General features: G+C 36.1%; 1 protein-coding gene across 39 annotated transcripts in view; it reads left to right on the top strand.

Moving 5' to 3' along the window:
• The window catches only part of Mycbp2 (MYC binding protein 2, E3 ubiquitin protein ligase), a 233,430-nt gene that overhangs the window by 71,065 nt on the left and 140,040 nt on the right, over positions 1–22,325 (top strand). For 30 of the 39 annotated variants that reach the window (XM_011244896.3, XM_017315794.2, XM_017315789.2 and 27 more), the window contains exons 18-20: positions 6,311–6,418; positions 12,955–13,074; positions 15,499–15,580. In XM_011244896.3, the coding sequence (XP_011243198.1) occupies positions 6,311–6,418; positions 12,955–13,074; positions 15,499–15,580 (310 nt within the window). Of the gene's footprint in view, positions 1–6,310; positions 6,419–6,456; positions 11,494–12,954; positions 13,095–15,498; positions 15,581–22,325 lie in introns of those variants that run through there. The other 9 variants (XM_017315785.2, XM_017315791.2, XM_017315784.2 and 6 more) reach the window with 3 other exon arrangements.

The following is a 22,325-nucleotide window of genomic DNA, read 5'->3' as shown; positions in this document are numbered from 1 at the left end:
AGAGAAAAAGTATAGGGAAACTTGCATACTTTAACTGAGGCAAGTGAAATATTTATAGAATATCCTCATTTAGTAAGAAGTATTAAAGTTTACAACATTCTTGTAGCAAGTGAAGTTACGTGAACATATTTACAGCATTTATAATTATGTTAGTAATAACACATTTAGTTCAGTAGAGTACTCCTCAACTGCAGTAAAGTGTGTGCTGGGTAGCTCAGCATGATGGCTCATACTTATAATTTCAGCATCCTGATGTTAACACAGGATTGCTACAAATTCCAAGCCTGTCTGCAGTGAGACTGTTACAAAAAAAGATAAAAGGATGTACCACTGGAAAATGTAAATGCCATTGCCAATGACAATTACAGATCGTATCAATCCTGTCTTCAGATTTTGGGTCAAATACAGATATTTGACCATAGGTCCATATTTAGTTTAACCTAGGCTGTTCAGGTCTGTTTTCATAGCTGATCACGTCATTGCCATTTGGTATAATATCATTATGCTGTCCAGCCATCCAGTGCATGATTGTGACATTTTTATGTCTTTCTTTTTCTTTCTTTCTTTTTTTTTTTAATACAAAAAGATTATTTACAAAAAGGAATTGAAAGTCATGTTTATTTGCAAAGACAGATGTATTGCTTATATTATTTCCTTATTGTTTAGGACAGTTTCTTAACCTGAAAATATATTTAATACTAATTGTACATAAATGACATTTTAAAATGTATGAATAAGACAGAAATAAATATTATGTTACTAAAATTGTTTTCCAACAAAACCTCTTTGTACATTGTGACAAGAATGTTAAAAATGTGTGATTTAATGAGGCAGACTCTTACTTGGAAGAATACATTGGCATTGTATGTTTTCAGTGCATCTCGGAATGTATAAACTTTTGGTATAGAAATACATTTATTACCATTTTTATATATTTTTCATAAACTCATGGTAACTTCTTACCATCACTGTTCATTTTTCTTAGTTCTGTTATATGAAGTACAATAAGTAATAGCTGGCGTACCTGTAAACTTTTTGGAATGTACAGATTATTGTTTCCAGAAACAGAAGCAGTGATGGCTGGTAGAATGAGTGTTTGCCACTTTGGCTTTATGCATGTAAAGTCATTGCCTTTAAAGGATTTCATGGATTTGTGGGTGTGCTGTTATTTTTACATTTCATAAATGTTTGCAAAATTTGTAGGTTGTAGGTCTCTAACATGGCAATTTATTTCTTACATTAATGGTATTTTTGCTTAAGGCTATTGTCTCTTTGCTATTTGTTTTTTATTCTTTGATACATTAGTTTGATTCACATAAATTGACCTACAAAATCCAGTAATTTCATAGATGTTATTCAAAGTAGCGCTTATTACAGTGGGTCTTAACCGGGACCATTGTTAACTGGGCACTTATCAGAGGGACCAGTTCTCGGGCCCCACCCACCCTGTCTAAAATTTGGATATTAGGGTCTAGCAAAATGTTGTTTAACAAGTTTTCTAGGGGGTTCCAGTGATGCCAAACTCATAAGCCAGTATTTTAGGCCGTGTAGTTCAGTTCTGAACAGTCATGGTTCTGTTGGAGAAGGTTGCTTGTTTCTGGTTTCCCACACAAGAACAGTAACAATAGAATTGTAATGTTGCAGCTCCCACTCCTACTCATTCATTAGTGATGAATTTATACCCATGTATGTAGTTTAAGGGTTTGGTATGCTGTTCTCATATTGTAAGTCTGCCTTTGTTGTTTCAAAGTTGATCAACATTCAGAACTTAGCTCTATATTAAAGCCTATTTAGTCAGCTGTAGGTCTGTTTGTACAATTCAGTACTGTTATATGACACAAGCTGTCCCATAATGCTGTCACTTTCAGTGGCACCTCAGTTGGATAATAGTTTACATTGATGACCTAGCTGTACTACTGTACAGATAAGGCCATAGTGTATATTAGTGACCTGTGTGAAAATGTCACTTAGCATGGGCTAAGCTGTAAGTAATTGTTAAATTAGAGAAGAATTGGAATTAGAAAAATAGTCTATTTTCTTTTAAGTGCTATTTTCATATCTCTGTCCTTGACATAATTGCTTTTCTTACAACATTTTGATTCTCATTGTAAAATGTTGATTCTGATAAAGAAAAATATTCAGCTGCTTCTCAAGAATAAAAGAGATTCCATTTTGATACTTACAAATCTGTTTGGACACAAGTGAGGATATAAAGATAAATTTATTAGAAAGTAGCCAAGTTGCAGTTACAATTGGTAAGACTCTAAAGGCATTGCTTGGTTGACTTAATACATGAATACAGTATTAATTTAAATTCTAATGCCACATAAAAGTATTTTAAAATTAGACTATATGAAGGACTTAGAAAGTATCTATTAAAAATCTGTATAATTCTTCATGTGAGTATAGAAACAGAATTTTGTTATAATTTCTTTCATAATTTTATATATGATGCTTTATTATTTTAGATGATTTTATTCTGTAATGTAGATTGTTGTGTCCTTTTAATAATGCTTTCTATTATTTAAGTTTTTACTGCATATAAAATAATTGAAGTAGTATAGGAAGTGAGGTTCAGCTATAAAGTTCACTTGTTTCCTTGCCACGTCCTAATCAAGCATAGGCACACAGCCTTCACAAAGCGCTCTGCTGTGATGGATACAAGGGCAAAAACCCACCGTCAGTTCTAGTCTAGAATAAATACAGATTAGCTCAGTCAGTAGACTCTCCTAAGTGCATCACAAACTTATGCAACTGTTATTGGTTGGTTGACACTTGGGTTCTTCTTAGGCTTTTGAGAAATCTGTTGAAATGAACATTGTTAAACCTACAACTGTGCGGAGAGCAGCTCTAGCTTTACCCAGGCATTGGATGCCTGAGGCACAGAGCATCTACTGTGGAAGAGTCATGCTTCCCACTAGTGCCCCTTTTATTAGTTTTTCTTTTAATTTTTGCACAAGGACAGTTTGATCTCATTGTTAAACAGCACAAAATACTTTTTTGCATAAATGTGCTGTGTACGTTGCAGTTTAATATCTTAATGTTCTTCCACTTAGGGCTTTCCATAGTCCTTCAATTGATTTTAATTGCGTATGGGTTATTTTAGATTTTTCCTCAATTAATGAGATAAAATTAAATAAGTACCTTTGACCTAAAATTTCTTTTCAACTTTGAAGGAATTTTCCTTAGGATAAGTGAGAACTGCAGGGCATGTATCCATGTAAGCATTTGTGCCCGAGGTGAACATTGGGATGGCTTCCTCAGGGACTTTCCAGCCTTAACAGTTCTTGAGACAGTGTCTCTCCCCTGAACATAGAGCTTGCCTTTTTATCTCAAGGCAAGTAGCCACTTCCCTCTGCCTCATCCTTGGTCTTGCCATGCCTGCTTGTTAATGTAGGTGCTGAGATTTTAACTCAGGTCCTTACGCTTACATGGTGAGTACTTTACCTACAGAGCCATCTCCCCAGTCCCAAGAATAACAGTTAAATTATTAGTGTATATCACTAAGACTTTGCTGAAAAGCTTGTCTTATTTAATGCTGTCATTCACTCTACATGCTTCTTACATGCTTGTGAGTGGGCTCCAAATAATCTACTTTATACACATACATACATAATGTGAGCTGTTAGATAGCTTTTTTATTATTTCAAACCTCCCACTTGGTAGTGTGTAAACACCACCCTTCATTAGACTGTGATGCTTGAAGCAGGGTGTGTGTATGCCTTATTTCCCAATTGTAGTAAGTGTTTAATCTCAGACTAGGGGTTTCTACCCCACCTTTGATCAGTTCCCGGATAAAGACACACAACCTTTATATTTATAAGCCTTAGTCAGCACTAAAGCTGGGCAGATATATACCTATTGTACTATTATGTCTACTTCCCTTTCAATAGCCCCAAGTTATAGCTTGCTATGTTCCATCTGGGCTGCTCTTAATTCCAGTTGGCCATGTTTTCATGATTCACGAATCTATCCCATGGTGCCTCTCCTCTCTCCACTTTCTCCTTCTCTCCTTTATCCAGATCCCTTCCTCCCATCCCAATCCCAGAAAGTTAAACCTCTGCCTATCTCTCTTCTGCCCAGCTATAGGCTGTAGGCATCTTTATTCACTAATCAGGATAACTCGGGGGCCAGGTTACATAGCATCACTTGGGTCTATGTGCAGATTCTATTGTCCTGGGGACAACCAGGCTTTTTTTTGGGGTGGGGGGGGCAGTATTTAACATTATAATACATAGCAAAAGACCAAATCTCAACACCTAGTTGTTCTCTTAAGTGGAGTCCAAATTGGAATATCTTTGCTAGTTGATTGAAAACAATTCAGGCATTCCTGATTACCTCTAGAATGGAGATTGATTCTATCAAACTCCCAAGTGCTGGAATTATAGAGGAGTACTGTCATGCCAGGCACACAAACTAATATCTCATGACTGCATGCCTACCTTCTGTTTTGGCTTTATGTGTTATTAATGACAGAACAATACTGTTTAATGTTCAAAAGTGCTTCTAAATCTTTAACTGGAATGTCTTTTCCATCTCTCTTGAATTACCACATCTTTTGAAACCTTTCTGAGTCAACCAAATTAATTATAAGACTTTTCAACCTTTAGTGACATACAGACTTCTTTTATTGCACTAATAATATCATATAGTTGATTCTTCCTAGTGTGCTTCTATGTCTTTATAATTTCATCGCTAGTACCTAGTATTTGCTACATAAACAATAACTGAATGTTTTGTGACTAAATAAATAATCAAGTCAGTACTTGGGAAAAGTGATTTCAGTTTACGATGCTGTTGAGAGCCTCGGGTTTTCCAGGCATGATTGTGCACGTACTGTCAGTGTTCCTGTGTCAGAAGATTATTAAAAGCTTGAATTTAGTGAGAAACTACTTCATAAATTAATAGCTGTATTTTCTATGTAAAAAATATCTCCATCAGACTCCCAAATCAGAAAATGGTAATATAGCTTGCTATGTTATAATAAATTATTACTTCAATATTCTTTTTTATAGGTGGAAAGTATTTTACAGTATTTATGCTAATTTCTTTAGTAAATCAAATAATGACAATACCTAATGAGGAAATAAGATATTTAGTTCATTTTTGAAATATGTATTTTGGTTCCTTTAGAAATAGAACTCAATTTATATGAATTTACTGCACTACAGGAAAATAATACTTAATCCTCCTAACATTAAACCTGTTTGTTTCTATTATAATTAATCAAAGAAAATATTTTTCTGTTTTTCAAAGTATTGGTGCTGCTCATTTTTTTCTGGGAACAGAATCAACATGTCTTCATTCTTTGTTTCGTGTTTACTAAAGATACCCTATATTTAAACTATTTAGAAGAGTAATTATGACTGTAGTTTTAATTTTTGCATCATTAGAAAAGTTAATTAAAATGAAGAGCATTAGAGAGTTGTGAAAATGCTTTATTAAAAAATAGTCAGCACTTATATATTTTCATAATTCTCTTTTCAGATGCTAGTAATTTAACTTTCAAATTTACAGGTTTTTTTAAACTTTGGCTTTGTTGAAGTTGCTAAAACTTAAGATTGTTGTTCTTATGTCCTTCAAATGTAACCTAAATTTCTTTTTCTTTTCAACTAAGTGTTCACAAGAAAAAGTGATCTTTACAAAAAAATTTTTAAATTATTTTGACTGTAGATATTTTTCTTAAGAACTAAATAAATAGAAGAAACAAATATGTGTGATTATGTTTTTTTATACTGGTGCTTCAGAAAGAAATGGTTTAATGAATGATAATGTTTTTAAAATGTTCCTTGAATTGGATGGTCCTTTCCACTATCAGTATGAGACACAGTCCAGGTCATCCTTGTTCCCACAGATGTGGGACACAGACAGATAGATGTCAGGGACAAGTTTACCTTGGTTTTATAGCAAAGGTGTTAGAGATCTGTTAACTTAAAATGCTGTTGTATACTATTATTTCAATTGGAAACAAATTTGTTATCATTCAATATATGTTTACTAATCTTTAAGATATGGTATCAAGAATGCCTTAAAGATTATTTTAGTATAACTTCTAGTAATCCACTTGAGATTATGTGTAAATGCCCAGTCTTTATAAGAATAAAAGATTGGACTTTTCCTTTATAAACTGTACTTGAGATAATAATGTGTCGGATTGAAGTAGTTATTGGGAAGAGGAATTGGGAAAAGTAGAATGTCCAAAACAGTTACAAATAAATTTCTCATGCATTTGAGCTTTAATTATTTTTGTTCATTATAGTGTTTTCCTTTTGTGAGCTTTTCTATGCACATGCAAAATGTTTCTCCTCAGGCCCCCTTGTATTTGCTGGTCCTATTTTTATGAACCACCGAGAACAGGCACTAGCCAGACTCAGATCCCATCCAGCTCAGCTAAAGCATAAACGGGACAAGCACAAAGGTATTTGGTCTTCCTTACCACCTAGGTGGGATGCTCTCCAAATTTCTTCCACTCGATGGAATTTTGTCTCTGGGAAAATGCACAAAACTGACTCTTCTGCTCTGCTTCTGTGGTGTAGCCTGAGGAGAAAGGACATGTCAAAGTGGGACTGTCCTTTGTGGCTCTGGTGCTCCCTTCTCTCTTTCTTGTTGTGAACTGCAACAAGGAATGTGTTCTGCATTCTGTCTTTTCATTTGCTTTCCTCTTTCATAGCTTTAAACAGGTAATGAATATCATTTTTATTCTTTGTCATTTGCCTTTTGAAGATCACAATGTAAGGTTTTAGTTTAATACTGTTAATATTTACAAAATTATGGAGTATAGTGTGTAAAACTGTTAAAACTGCCAATACATTTCTGCTATTTTAATGGCAATAACATATAAGAATGTATAAATATTTGCTATTTGAAGGCCAGGTGGAAAGCTATAAATAGAGAGTAAAGCTTAGAGATGTGTTGTAGTTTCCGAGAGGTCAGAGTTCTAACCAGAGAGAGACCAGGAATCGCCTCCTGCATCACTATTTCTTAGGCAGAGCTCTGGGCTAAGTATAATCATTCCGAAGTATGTTTATGTCTGTTTTAAACAACCAGTTGTATCTTGGTTAATATCAAGTGCTAATAATGTAGACAATTTTTTATTTATGTCTAAATTGTGTCTTGAATCCTAGCATGTGAAACAGGTACTCATCATTCATTGGCTACTTAAGAATTATTGCAACTTATTTTTGCTGTTCTCTAAAATGCCTAAGGTGGGACTGATGATTGTTGGAAGTTTTAAAACATTTTTCTATATAGACAGGTTGGTCGAATTACTATGTCTACCTTGCTTTTTTCTTTTGCCTAGAGACCTTTAACCTGTCTTTAAAAAGTGACTTTCATGTGAGAACTGGCAGTCATATGCTCTTGATTATCTGCCCTAGTCAGCTTCAAAGTAGACAAAGCAGGGACTTTAAACTAAATATATAGATTAAGTTTATATATAGTATAAATATATAATATGTATAGTAGAAACAATGTTTTAGATGTATTATTACTTATAAGAAATATATTATTTTACTTATTATAAGATCAGATTTGTGTTTATTTACTGGGTAATCAAGCAATTTATATATACATAAAACTTTTACAAAATATTTAGAATAAATTATGTAAATTTTATTTGCTATTTGCCAGACTCTATGGTATCATGCTCCACTTTTAGTACAGACCTTCTTAATCTCTTTTCTCCATAAATTTATGATGGTGAGTTCTTCTAAAACTTTACATAAAGTAGAACAAAATATTTCAATTTTATGATATACATTAAAATCTTAGTATATTATTACAAACCACACTTGAAAAATTGTTTTGACTATAGTACTAAACGAAAACCAGTGTTACAGATTTCAATCACTTTTTCCATGTTGGAGACTAGTAGCTATAGAACCTTTAAGCAAAATGAGAGTCTGAAATCACTCCCGTGTGCGCTGGACTAGTGTTTGTAGATCTATAACAGTCTCTTTGAGAAGGAGGTGATATTACAGAACCAGGTTTGTACATTTATATATATTCCTGGTTTTATAAAGTGAGATAATTTCATCTGTTTACTTCAAGAGGAATGCAGTGTTAGGTTAGGAGACGGTGTCCTATCTATACGAAATATTAGCTGCCCACTTCCTGCTGTCTACCTACTCACTATGCTAGCTGTCCAGCTCCTTATTCACTCTCCTGTCTTTTATTCCTCTCTATTGACGACTCTTACTGCCTTTCACTGTATTTTAATATTTCCCCTTTATACACTTTTTTTAAAAAGTACTTTAGACATTAGTTTACCTCTTACTTAGTTCACTGTGCTAGTTATCTTCTGACTTAAATATAATTATGTTGATAAACATAGGATGACAACAGTTACAGTTTCTGACCTGTGACTTTACATGGGCTAAAAACTCGATTTATTAGTAACAGTGCTTTCTAAAATGGAAAGCTAGAGAGCTCCTGGCGAAGTTGAAGAACTTCAGAGATGCTCATAGGATGGCAGTTTGTGATCACAAAAACTCCACTGCTAAGGCTGAATCACAGAGTGGAATTCTGTTATCACATATAGTAGGTTACAGTCATAAACTAGATTTCTACGGGATTCTTGGATTAGCATTTTCTCCAGCTACATATCAAAGTAAGGGAAGTTTTTTGATATGTCATACCTAGTTAGGAACATCTGAATTATTCAAGAAATAGTCTTAGACTCTATCTTAGAGCAGCTGATGTGACATGCTGAAGACATGGTGCTAAGCACCTGGGAGTGTTTTCTGCTCGCTCTTTCTGTCTTTCTTTCTTTCTTTCTTTCTTTCTTTCTTTCTTTCTTTCTTTCTTTTTTGAGACAGGGTTTCTCTGTGTAGCACTGGCTGTCCTAGAACTCACTTTGTAGACCAGGCTGGCCTCGAACTCAGAAATCCACCTGCCTGGGATTAAAGGCATGCTCCACCACCGCCTGACATTTTCTGGTATTTCTATTTGAGAATGTGTCTTAGGGTTTTCATTGCTGTAAAAATACAGTATGACCAAGAACCTAGGGACAACATTAATTGAGCCTGGCTTACAGGTTCAGAGATTCAGTCCATTATCATCATGGCAGAAAGCATGGCACCATCCAGGCAGACACTGTTCTAGCAAAGGAGCTGAGAGTTCTACATCTTGTTCTGAAGGCAGCTAGGAGAAGACTAGCTAACTTTCTACTCCAACAAGGCCACACCTCCTAATAGTGCCATTCACTGGGCCAAGCAAAGGCAAACCTTGAAAGAGTGCTGAAGAGTATAGTGGAAGCATGAGCTTTAATGGGGTTCAGTGTTCATGCTATGTCTTTCATTTACTCAAACCACACAGCTGTTCTATATTTGGTAGTCCTTTTAGGGTCTGTATCTTTATTTTAAAAGTAAGAATAATTTACAACCTATATTGCTGTAAAGATTATATTAAAAATATGAGATGTATGTGTAATTTTTGCACATAGAAATCCATGAATCCAACCATAACTCTCAGTGGCATGCTTTGCTTTCTATTTTAGGACTCTCTTGATATACAAGACTTGCAATATCATTAAATATGTAAATAGTTTATTTTTACTAGAGATTTACAATTTGGTGATTTGATAATGGGAAAAACACATGAGCCTTATTAATATCCAAAATCTAAATTAGTTCCATCATTTATGATTTTGGACTTGTTGGTAACCCTTACGGTTTAGTAAAATGGTCAAAGAATACTGTGTTGTTGGACTGCTACGTTGATTAAAGCAAACAATAACAAACAACAGTGGTAAATATTAATTGAATACTTTGCATAAATTACTTTGTTTAATCTGCCAAAGAACTTTGTGAGGTGTGCACCACTGTTGATGTTTTACAAGTGGGAGGAGTAATGCAAAAGGCCCAGTGTCTCCCGGGCTGTGACTCCCGGGCTGTGACTCCCGGGCTGTGTCTCCCGGGCTGTGTCTCCCGGGCTGTGTCTCCCGGGCTGTGTCTCCCGTGCTGTGTCTCCCGGGCTGTGACTCCCGGGCTGTGACTCCCGTGCTGGGATCCGTATGCTACTTTATCCACAGTGGCACTGGAAGTTTTGCACTGTTTATGGCACAAATCAAGTCCTTAAGATATTGCAGGAGCTACCTCTCCTGGTCTTTTAAATTTAAGTATTTTGCTCAAAGCACTCACCGTATTCTGAGACCACTTTTAGGTTTGTTTAACTTAGGTTAGCTAAAAAAATACCTGACTTTATGTAAAAATTAAATTTCAAGTTTATAATCCTTCAGATGCCAAGTCTTCTTTTCTTCTACATAAATATGTTCAGAGAAGATAAATGCCATGTTTTAATTATATATCTACCAAATTGTCAGTTTTAATATCATAGGAACATTGATTAGAAAAAGACAGTTATGGTCTTGCTAAGAAGACCATTATACGATTATTCAGATTTATTTATTTATCGTAACACAAAATGAAGTCTTTTGGTTGCTCATTTATCTTTTTCTGAGTATTGAGCTTCAACATATTTGACATTTCTGAATTTCACTTGCTGATTCTTGATTTGGACTACATTTTGGCTGTTTACTAAGTACTTCTTTTCAAAACTTAAAAATGTTCAAATTTTATAATTATATCACTTTTTCTATGAAGACCCCAGTGTGTGTGTATGTGTGTGTTTATGCATGTGTGTGTGCTTACAAACTCTGCGACTGACTAAGACTGTCTTTTATTAATACTTTCACAATCTGTAGTTAAGGTATGGTTTTACATATAGGGTGTTTATATGAACTCTTAGCAAAACTTCTAGTAGAAGTTGTACATCAAATAAAATCTTTCATTGTCTTATTCATATCAATTTTATTTAGTAAACTATTAGGCCTTGAAAATTTTTTCTTCTGTGATGTTGTACATCTTTTGTTGGATTTGTATCTCTGTTAGCCTCCAACTCATAGAACGAGAACAATATTCAAGTCAAGGTAGAAGTTTCTAAATGGACAAAATACATTTATATAGTGGAATATGTTTTATTATGTCTGGAAAGATCATAAATCACACTTCTTTCAATAAGTATATATTTTGCCAGTTATGACAAAGTTAGAAAGTTTGTTCCCATCTAGTACTTGATTTAAATAGATAACTCTTGGAAAATATATATTCCTTTTTGTTTGAGACCTTTAGTGTATCCACTATCTTCCAAGATGAAAGAGAAGCCTTTAAACAAAAAATATATTTTATCTGAACTGCAACAAAATACTGAACTTTCTAAATTTGTTTTTTCTTTGATTTAACAAACTCACATTAGAATATTTAGCAAAAGAGGTATTATTTGTTATCCTGTCATAGTAAAACCCCTCACTAATTCAGGTGTAGTATTTATGATATTTTTAAATAAAATTTCAAAGTAATTTCTTCCTCTGAATTTTCAGGGTCATACTTTTAAGGGGAATCCTGTCTAAAATCACTAGCTTTTCAAACCAAGGGCTCAAGAAATGAAGGATTCCTTCAACGTGCCTTCAGCCTCTGGGTCCAGCAGTTAATTCTTGTATGTTAAAGGAATTTCATGTTTATGGTACATTTTAATGTAATGTCAGCCTATTTTGAAGTTTAATGTATGTGAATACATTTTCTTCGTTGTAGCATTTAATATATAATCTATATTGCTTGACAATAACAAAACTGAACTTTTACATACATATTCTGTAATTAATACTTCTTCATTAAGTCACACAGGCCCACCCATTTTATGCTATTCTGAACTAGTGAGGTTTTACTGTCCAAGTGTTAGAAAGTATTCAACGTTTTCAAGATAAAGTCCACTTAGAGCAAAGAAAGTCATATTTTAGGACAAGTTTGTGTTAACTAAATATTGATAAAAGTAAATCAGAGTGAATGATTTACTGATGAAAATGAAAATTAAATGATTCAATGTTCTTGTATTTAATATTTTAAAGAGGGTAATAAAATCCAGAATTCAAACTGTTTGCTATAGATTAACATATGTATCTGCATGTTTAATGCACTTGTTTAATGTTTCTGTGCCACAATGGAGTGGTTCAGCCCAGGTGACCTGTTGGAATTCCTTCCAATTTCATACACACCACATGAAAGGAATTTGACTATTGATAAAATAAAGGTCACATTCTAGATTGTAATGTATAGTTTTTGTTTCAAAAAACAAGTTATGTGTCTTATTTACACATTTCTAAATTCAAGTTTTAAAATTCTAGAATGTGGAAGTTATGGTTAGAATGTCATATAATTTCTATATCAAATATAGAAAGCAGTGGTTGAGAGAAGCCTAAAGGGAGGGAAAATTATCAATGAACAAACTAAAGATAGAAAGAAGGAAGGAGCGCAGACAGAGGACCGGCTAACTTACAGCAGGTGAGGGAGGCCACACTAAACACTGAGAGGGAAGGTAGAGGAACGGTGGGGAAGAAGAGGCCATTGAACTGCAGGATCCTGAAGAAAGCTCTTTGGTCTTTATCAAGTTTCTTTTTAAGTTTAGTTGCCATCCTGGTGGGCAGAAAGGCAGCAGCCTTTCTGAGAGCTGATTAAGAAATCGGTCATTTGTGAGTCTACTAGGATTTTTTAAATTAGCAATCACTAACAGTATTCCTAAGTAAAATTATTGTTAAATGACATTGCATGTAGTTATTTTTTATTCAGACTATATTCTTCCATATCAAATTTAAATTTCATATTAAAATTTTATTTCTATTACTTAATTGTGCATTTTCATTACACAGCTAATTAGCTTACTAGATTTTACCAGATCATATCTTTATTTTTTACTGATTTAGTAGGCTATAACAGAAGTATACTATATATCTATTCAGACTGGCTTCTTTAATGATAGCTTCTTGATCTATCTCTTCTAACAACTACAGGGTCTTCTTGCTCATTCCTTTTAACATTTTTCTCTTTTTCTTCCATAGTAAACTGATTTAAATTTCGTTATGAATATGAATAATTGTATAATTGTGCATGTTAACACTTTCAGATGGAAGTGGAGACAGAGGGGAAAAGGACGCAAGCAAAATCACCACCTACCCTCCAGGCTCTGTGAGGTTTGACTGTGAGCTCCGAGCAGTACAAGTCAGCTGTGGATTTCACCACTCAGGTAGCAGCTGGAACCTTAGGGTATAACTGCATTTTTACCATTGTGTCTAACTTGCTTAGAGTTGATAAACATTGCTTGTTACCTGCATGACAAGGCACCGTATCTCTCAAGTCGATGGGGTTTTTGTTTTGTTTTGTTTTGTTGTCACTAAAGAATCTTTAAAAAAAAAAACTATAGCATGATGATAGAGTGTTATACTTGTCAAAAGATCTAAATTCTAGTTTGTCTGCTGATAAACCTATTTTCTAATTCAGTTCAGGAAATTAAAGGAAATGAAATCATTCCTGAAATGCCTTTTAATCCTAAAATCCTATGGCTTTCATAATATTGTCTCATGTTTTATTGTTATTGAATTAGAAATGTATATAATTAATAAAATGATCAAAATAATTAGATTTTCAATAAATTATTGACATTGCATTTAAATAGCTTGGGTTGCACTATTCAACCTTTCTCAAAAGTTAAAAAATATGTTTTCTTATTTGAGAAGACATTGGCAAGCCTTAGGCTCTGTTATGTTGTTGATGTATATAATTGTCTAGACTACTATCCTACCTGCCAACCTCTAAATGTTCTAAATTATTGAACAGGATTTTATATGTCTTTACACATTAGTAAGACAGGCTAACATATATCATTAAATGTTACTGTTATTTATAAGAGGTATTTATAAGAGGTTTAGAGTATATTATGAGAAGCGTACATTTATGACCTATAAAATACTCTGCAGTACTAAGGTGATTAATTTTCATTAAATGTAGAATTATATAAGCCCTCTCTCTCTCTCTCTCTTGAGGAAAGGCCCCACTGTGTACCCAGGCTGGCCTAGAGTTCAGTTTTTAGATGAGGCTGGAGCTCACAGAGATCCACCTGCCTGTGCTTCACAAGGACTAGGATTCCTAGGAGTCTTCCTTGGTCTGCTTCCTTGTCCACCCAGCCTTCTTGTCTCTCTGTCCGTCCTTCCTTCCTTCCTTCCTTCCTTCCTTCCTTCCTTCCTTCCTTCCTTCCTTCCTTCCTTCCTTCCTCCCTCCCTCCCTCCTCCCCCCTCCTTCTTACTCTTTCCCTCCCTCCTTCCCTCCCTTCCCATCAATTTGTATTACCCAAAGACTCTTCAAAGTGGGACTTGCCCTGAAGTTAGGGTTCTCATCCTTAAAAAAAATTACTCTCCCTCTCCCAACAGCTATCAAATGCTAATAGATTATCAGCTTTTGTGGGACTCCATGCCCACCTCCCCAGCTTCATGCTAGAATTTTGTCTAGTTTGGACTTTTATGGGTCTTGTTCATACTGTCACAATCAATCACTGAAAATCCATTTGTACATCTGCCCTTTGTGTCTGGAAAATGATGTTTCTTTGTAGTCATGTGTTACGTCTAGCTTTTTAAATCATCTTCCCCTCTGTCCTGTGAAGATTCCTGAGCCTTTGAGAGGAAGGGTGTGTGATACTGATGTCCCCATTTAGGTCTGAACACTCTGAAGTATTGCATTCTCTGTAGGCTGACCAGTTGTGCGTCTGTTTGCTAACTGCCATCCACTGCAAGAAGAAGCTCCTCTGATGGGTACTGAGGAATGCCACAGTCCGTGTGTCTAGCCAAAATCCTTAGGATTTGTTTTTACTAAACAAAGTAATGGGAGCAGCTCTTCCCTGTGGCCCATGACCTTTCTAGCCACAGGCTTGCCCTGCTAAGTATGGTTTCTATTTAACAGGATGGGTCTTAAATCCGATCAGAATTTTGGTTACAACAAAAACATTCATGCCACTCCTGCACCAGTGGGAATATCATCCCCAGAGAGTCATTGTGGCTCACAGGGCTCTACCGTGGGTAACAGTTTTGATTACTTTCCCTTTTGGTAATGGGTACATAGCACCCTGAAAGCTAGCCAAGGTGGATGGAGCTGTCAGGCCAACTCTTGCTGGATTTTTCATTTTATGTAGTTGAAGCGTGTATAGTGTATTTAGCAGTAGGGTCTTACCATCAAGTTCTAGAGATGAACTAAGAGCACTGACAGTAGCTTTTAATACTTAGATGGGCTCTATGTGTCAACAGTGGAGAACAACTCAAAAGGAGAAAACCTGTTTCCAGCATTGGGTTTCTGGCTTTGTCATCATCTTCACGGTTGGCATCATCACTATTTTGCCAGTGTGTTTTCTAGTTGTGATACTGTCCCCACTATAGGATAGCTCAGTTTAATCTGTTTTTGTATGTGTCTATTTTAGGAGGCATCTATTTGGTAGGCTTCAATATGGTGTTGTCATGGCTTGCAATATTAGTTTTCCCTCCCTATAGTTCTTGCCCCACTGTGCCCTCCCATCTAATGCCCTTCTATGACTAAAGATTGAACAGTGGAAATTACACTGCTCTCAGTATTGCTCTGATAGAAATGTAAAATGCATATAATAAAGATATAAAACTATTATTTTCAGTGGTTCTCATGGAAAACGGAGACGTCTATACCTTTGGATATGGGCAGCACGGCCAGCTGGGACATGGGGATGTCAATTCCAGGTAGTGACCAACTTTATTTTACTATACTCTTTTTTCCCATCTCCCTTCCTCTCTCTCCTTTCTATAGTTTAATATCTCTCTGTCTTTGTCTCTGTCTCTGTCTCTGTCTCTCTCTCTCTCTCGCTCTCTCTCTCTCTGTTTACTGAAACTACTACTACTACTACTACTACTGTTTTTGAAAACCTAGCTCTACAATTACTTGATGGTTCCTGGTTGGGTGCTTATATGAGGTAGCTGATTTGTAGTTAGTGTGAACAGTTGATAAGCATTTTATGTATGAGAGTGAGTAGGATTACCACAAAACCCAACCATATTCTTTACAGATATTCTTTTTTTAATCAAGGCTTCACATGGCAATAGGAAGATAGTGAACATACCGAATTGTATTGCAAAATAAAGCAAAGAGTTTGCAGTGTGACTGGGAGTGTAGCTCAGTGGCAGTCGTTAGACTTGTAAAGGCAGGGGCTCACTCCTGTCACTGCAGGGGGAGGAGAAGGAAGGAAGGGGGTACTTACTGATATTTCTGTCTAATATTTGCATGACATTGAAACCTGCTGGTCGCTCTGATATTTTGACTTACCATAAATAGCAAGAGCTCAACTGTTAGAGGTAAGTCCTTTAGCAATACTCACTCTTCCCTAGGTAAGTTGGTGTGACCATGTGAAGCAGGTAGATAGGAGTAGCTCTGGCATTGTGCTGTTCTTGTAGCTGGTTGGTTGAATTTATGAATGCTGGCAGGATCTAAGATGTTCTTAGATACCACCATTTGGAACTTACGGAGAATAACAAAACTACAAATTAGAAATAGCTTAGTTTTCTGCACTATAAATTGCCACACCAATTCCTTACAAATAATTTCTTTAAAGGTAAGAAATAATTTAGTTCAAGTCCTTTTTGTTATGGCCTTTGTTCGGTGGCTAATACATGCCTCAATACAGCCAGATGAGCTTTCTGCCAAAAGTGAGAGGATATCTGTTTTTATCTTTTTACGCTTTCCTTCCTTCCTTCCTTCCTTCCTTCCTTCCTTCCTTCCTCCCTCCCTCCCTCCCTCCCTCCCTCCCTCCCTCCCTCCCTTCCTTCCTTCCTTCCCTCCTCTTTGTTTTTTTCTTTTTTCTTTTTTAGATTTATTAATTCATTTTATGTATGTGAGTACACAGTTACTGTCTTCAGACACACCAGAAGAAGGCATCGAATCCATTACAAATGGTTGTGAGCCACCATGTGCTTGCTGGGGGAGATCTGTTTTCTTAGTTCCTGTCTTCTGTGAAGGAGTAGATAAGGCAGGATTGGATATGCATGTGATTTTTTTAGAGGAAAACCCGAAAGTTAAAAGGGGTAGTAACAGATGCAAAAGGTCTCACCCACAGGAAAGAGAACTAAGAAAAATGGAGGTTCTGCTGTAGCTTTTAAGGGTATGTCAGCTAGAGCAGCAAGGTGTTTCTGAGCCAGGGAAAATCCTTTGAATCAAGAGTCCTACCTTAGGTACAAAAGGCCCACATGTATGCATTCACCATGTTCCATGCTGATAGTATCTCAAGAGGCGAGTGGCCTTATGGACCTAGAGATTACAGCTCTGTGCTCCTGAAGTAGGTTATCTTAACGAAAATCGAAGTTGCTTATGTCTACATAGAGACTTATTTATCACTTCTGGAGAGTCAGCTTTAGGTCAGCAGTTGAGTTTTATAAGAACCTGCTTCTACTCTGCCTCATTTCTCCCTCCATAGTCATAGTATATGGTTGAGTCACTGTCAGAATCAAGATGACATCTACAATTTCTTATTTATAGCCCTTGAAAGAAAGAAACTCTTTTTCTCCTAGGTATTAAATAAACTCAACAGTTTTAATTGTGTTAACTCACCACACTGCTGTGGCATGCATATCATAGGGCCTATGATTCTGTAAAGTGTCAACATTTTGTTTCTCTCTGAAAGTTCATGGTACATAAAGGTTTATTATAAGTTACCATGACTGTTACTAATAATTACCTGGTAAGCACATTGGAGCCTTATACAGAAAGATCATTGTATTTAGATATGATAGAATTGCGGTCATGTATGAAGTAGAGCACTTTCTGAAAAGTAAGACTTGGTACTGGAATGTCATTTTGCAAATAAATACTTGCCAAACAACATACTTGGAAAAGAAAGAGTGATAATCATGACTACTCAGATTCCAGTGCTAGGGTTATTTTAACTATTGTATAATGTGAAAAGGTTGTAGTATAAAACAAGATCCTTGTATTAGTTTGTTAAGATGTAAAGTCTGTTGAAAGAATGTTTATATTGTCTTCTAAAATGAAAGGGTACCTAAAACCCATGTTTCCCTGAACATTTTAGTCGGCACCATCCATGAATTTATAATGAGTTCCCGAGGAAAGAAAATCAAAGTAATATGCTTAGTAGTTTTGATAGGTCAATTTGTTCATCTTCAAGGAATACTGGTGTTGAAACAAAATTATTTGTGTATTAAACTCCAATAAGATCTGTTTTTAATGCATTAAGCATTTATATGTTTATTTTATGTGTATGATGTTCTGTCTACATGTATGTCCATGTATCACATGTTTGACTGGTTTTACCAGAGGAAAAGAGGGAGGGAGCTGGAGTTGTATGTGGTTGTGAGCCACACTGGGCCTGTGCTGGGGACCAGAAACCAGGTCTTTTGCAAGAGCAATGAGTGATCCCAAGTGCTGAGTCATCTCCAGCCCTGTGCGATCTGTTTTAATTTCTCAAAATTGTCCTTTTCTAGCATGAACAGTTTTCCTTATGCTTTCATCTTAACTGGGTAACTTAAAGGCTCGGGGCATGTTTATAGCTCAGAAAGCCTGCTCAGGTCTGGGACTGGGAATCCCACCAGTCCCTGAGCTCATTCCAAGCTCAGGACACGGAATCCTACCATACCTTTCCTGGGAATCTCTACCCTGGGAAACTCCACTCCTAAGAAGCCCTATACACGCCTGCCTTCTCCTCAGCTTGCCGCTATTTCTCCTCCTCGCAGAGGCAGCTAGCCGCTCCTGAGTTTTCCCCAGTAAATATTTTGTGTGAAGTTTTTGTGTCGTGTGTCTTTTCTGTATTCCTTGCATTCCGACAGCCAGAATACCTTTCTAGTCAGAGCTGTAACACTTGTACATATGGTGTAGCAGAGCTAAACTGGGCGACACAGCAGTCTGCCTACATGATATCCTTGTGGACTAGAAATTCATCCAGACCACTTCTAATTTTAAGTAAACCAATTTTGACTTGGAGCTCTGTGTGACTTGCAAAAGATGTTAATTTAGACATGAGTTTATCAATTATTTACAATTATCAATTATCAACAAAGCCTCTGTAGCACGCTTATTACCACAAAAACAAAGCATGAATAGATGTTTAGTTAACTTGACATATGTAGTTGAATGCATTTTAAATGTTTCTAGTAACCAAATATACATTATTAGTTAACACATAATAAAATATGTTGACTGATATAAGGAGACTATTATAGTGTATATATAGTGGTCCAATATGGAGGAGATATTATTGCCAGCTCCTTCCGTAAGTCATTCTGTCCTAAGGACTTAGTTGACTGTTCAGGCAGGGTTTTTGTTTGTTTTCCCCATTTAGTAGCTGATCATAGTCAAGTTTTTGAGCTGTGTGCCTGAGGTTTTGCTCTAAGTAGGATTCAGTGTATCTCCCTAGATGCATGTGTGGGATTCCAGAGATGATTTGGGTCATGGACTCATTGTGCAGCCCAGCCTGTAACAAGTGTTAAGTAAAAGCACGCATTACTGTGGATGCCTTTTGGTAATTTATCTGTTAGAGCTATAATAGCCTGTGCTAGAGCCAAGCCTGGTCTTACTGCCTTGATTGTTTTCTACTACACTAACACCATTCTTCGTGTATTTCGAAAATAAATGTTGGAAGGCTAATAAGACTTTTGTGCATTCATTCCTGAAAAGGGTCTATTAGGATTTTAAAATTCAAAATTTGTTTTGTTTTGTTCATTGTGCTCTCAAGTTTCTGAATTCCAAATTAATTTACCATTCTCTGTAGCCTTAAAGTCAGACTTGGGAATTAATTATGGAGTTCTGGTGCTTTGTCCAGCATGCTAATGTATCAGAATTTTACCTTTCTCTTCTTGTCCTTGTATCCAGATATACTATTGATTATTATGTCTGAAAGTCTTTAGACAAGGGTCACGTCCCTGCTTCACCACCTCCCATAAGTGCTCTGATTGTCATTTCTTTGAGCTCTAGTTTTCAGGTCCTGTCTGACATTGCAGAATTTATATAATTTATGTAGAGTACATGGAATGCACATATATATACACAGGTATAATTTTTATTTTTTGTTCTTCTCTTTTTAAATAGTTTAGTAAATGAACTCATGACTACCATAGACGAAGTTCAAAGAACCTATTCTGCAAGTCCTGCTTATCTTTGGTCTCAGATTCCCAGTGCTCCTACTGAAAATCAGTGGGAACATTTCATATGTCCGTGCTTTTTGAACCGTCCCCGTTTGCATTGAAGTAGATGTTCCCATGAGGACATTAATTCACAAGGCACACCTCTAAAGTGACACTTGTTCACTTGCCCAAACTTGCTGTCCCCAGAGTTGAGAATCAACCTTTTTCACTGTTCTTCCCATTCATATGACTGTATTCTCTAGATGAAAACCAAGTGAAAAACTATATCTAGCTATCTACCTACCTATCATCTATTCATTTGTTTATAGGCACGGCCTTCTGTTTTATTTTCCTTTTATTGCCTGCCTATGCAGATAAATTTTTGATTATTTGAAAATTTAATTTGGTTGACAGTGGTTTTAATATATGGTCTTATTGTGGTAAGTGACTTAAGTATAGTGTAAAGGGTCCTATATGGTCTTGTTACCTTGGTACTCATAAAGTGGTGAAATGCACACACATGCACCCATTCACACACACATCTTTGAGTTTATCATTGCTATACTTTCTACAGCCTTTATTCTTAGCCTTTTTCACTTTTCATTTTATTTCTTAATCAATTTAGAGACTATTTCATTTTTTTTCACTCTGTACATTATGTTGCATAAATGTATCAGTCTGCCTGTATTTTTCATAACTATTGTTTAAGAACTTGTAAAGATTTAAATCACCATATCTATATAGACACCATATCTATATAGATACCATATCTATATAGACACCATATCATCTATATAGACACCATATCTATATAGACACCATATCTATATAGACACCATATCTATCTATATAGACACCATATCTATCTATATAGACACCATATCTATATAGACACCATATCTATATAGACACCATATCTATATAGACACCATATCTATATAGACAGATACCATGTCTATATAGACACCATATCTATATAGACACCATATCTATATAGACAGATGCCATTTCAGATTCAGCTCATGCCTCTGCAGTGAGTGCAACTCTGCTTTTGCATGGCTTTTTAGTTGTTTTCATTTATTTTTTACAAACTGGTTTAAGATATTTTGAGAATTTGATAGTAAACATTCTTGTCAGGAAAAAATAGAATAAAATTTCTGAGAAGTATTACTGGTAAGTCCCAAGCTTGTTAACAAGCTAAAAGGTTTCTCTCAGCTTTCCTGAAGCTCAGTTGTGATCTCCTAGAAAGGCTGATGATCTGTCTCAGTTGTGAGCTCTTTCAGTCCTCAGCTAGGTGTCCATCTGTTCTGTCCCCAACAGCTGAGCAGATTCTCACTGTGAACTGTTCTGTTCGCCAGTCCCTTTTCTCAGCACAGGATCTGCATAACACATCACAACAAAAATAAAGACTTATGAAGCAGGATAGTTTTTCGTCCACTAACCTTATAACCATATTTTCAACTCCTATTATCCCCTCCTACCCCTGTGAGATGTGCCTTCACCATTCCCTGAGCCTCCTGCCTCAGCATGTCTGCAGGATCTATGCAGTGCTGTTCTTAGCTCCGTCTGACCTCTGAAGTCTGTCTGTCTATTTTTTTGGGGGGGATGGGGGGGTGCGGAGGTGGTTTCAAGACAGGGTTTCTCTGTGTAGCCTTGGCTGTCCTGGAACTCAGTTTGTAGACCAGGCTGGCCTTGAACTCAGAAATCCACCTGCCTCTGCCTCCCGAATGCTGGGATTAAAGGCGTGTGCCACCACGCCCGGCTTTTTAATGTGTTCACCCTTCCTCAGATTTGCCATCTTAAATGGAGTGCACCTGTCCTGCAGCTCAGTTTTGTTTTTAGCTGTTTGTTCTCCTTTGTTTGTCCCTTTATTCCTGGTCTGCGTGAAGGGACTGTGCCTCTTTCTTCTCCAGCCACACTGAGCACTTCAGTGTTTTGCTTGCTCCCAGTGGCTGACTTTTCTGCCTCCCTGCCTTCCTAGAGTGTTGGCAAGCATCTTGTTTGTCCCTCTGGGAATTCCTTCAGTAATTCTTCTCATTCGAATTCCTAAGACTCTTTTCTTCTGCCCCTCTGAATTTAGCTGCCCAGATCCATTCTTTTTCTTAGAATAAGCAGTTGTTTCTATCATCTACTTTTTGTTTCCTTTCCCCATACTTGACAATTTTCTAAGGCTGAAGATTATAAAATCAGTTATTACACCTAGTTCCGAAATTAAATTTCTGTTAAGATATCAAATGCGAACTAGCTCATAGTAGATTTCTCCTGTTTAATAAAGGTAACACCTATATATCTGAAAATGTACAAGTTTGTGTCTGTTGTAGTCCTTATCTAGCTGTCAAATATATCCATCTTTTCACAACAC

This window comes from Mus musculus, chromosome 14 (assembly GCF_000001635.26).
Source record: "Mus musculus strain C57BL/6J chromosome 14, GRCm38.p6 C57BL/6J".
NCBI lineage: Eukaryota > Metazoa > Chordata > Mammalia > Rodentia > Muridae > Mus > Mus musculus.
This window is presented reverse-complemented; position numbering and strand designations above follow the sequence as displayed.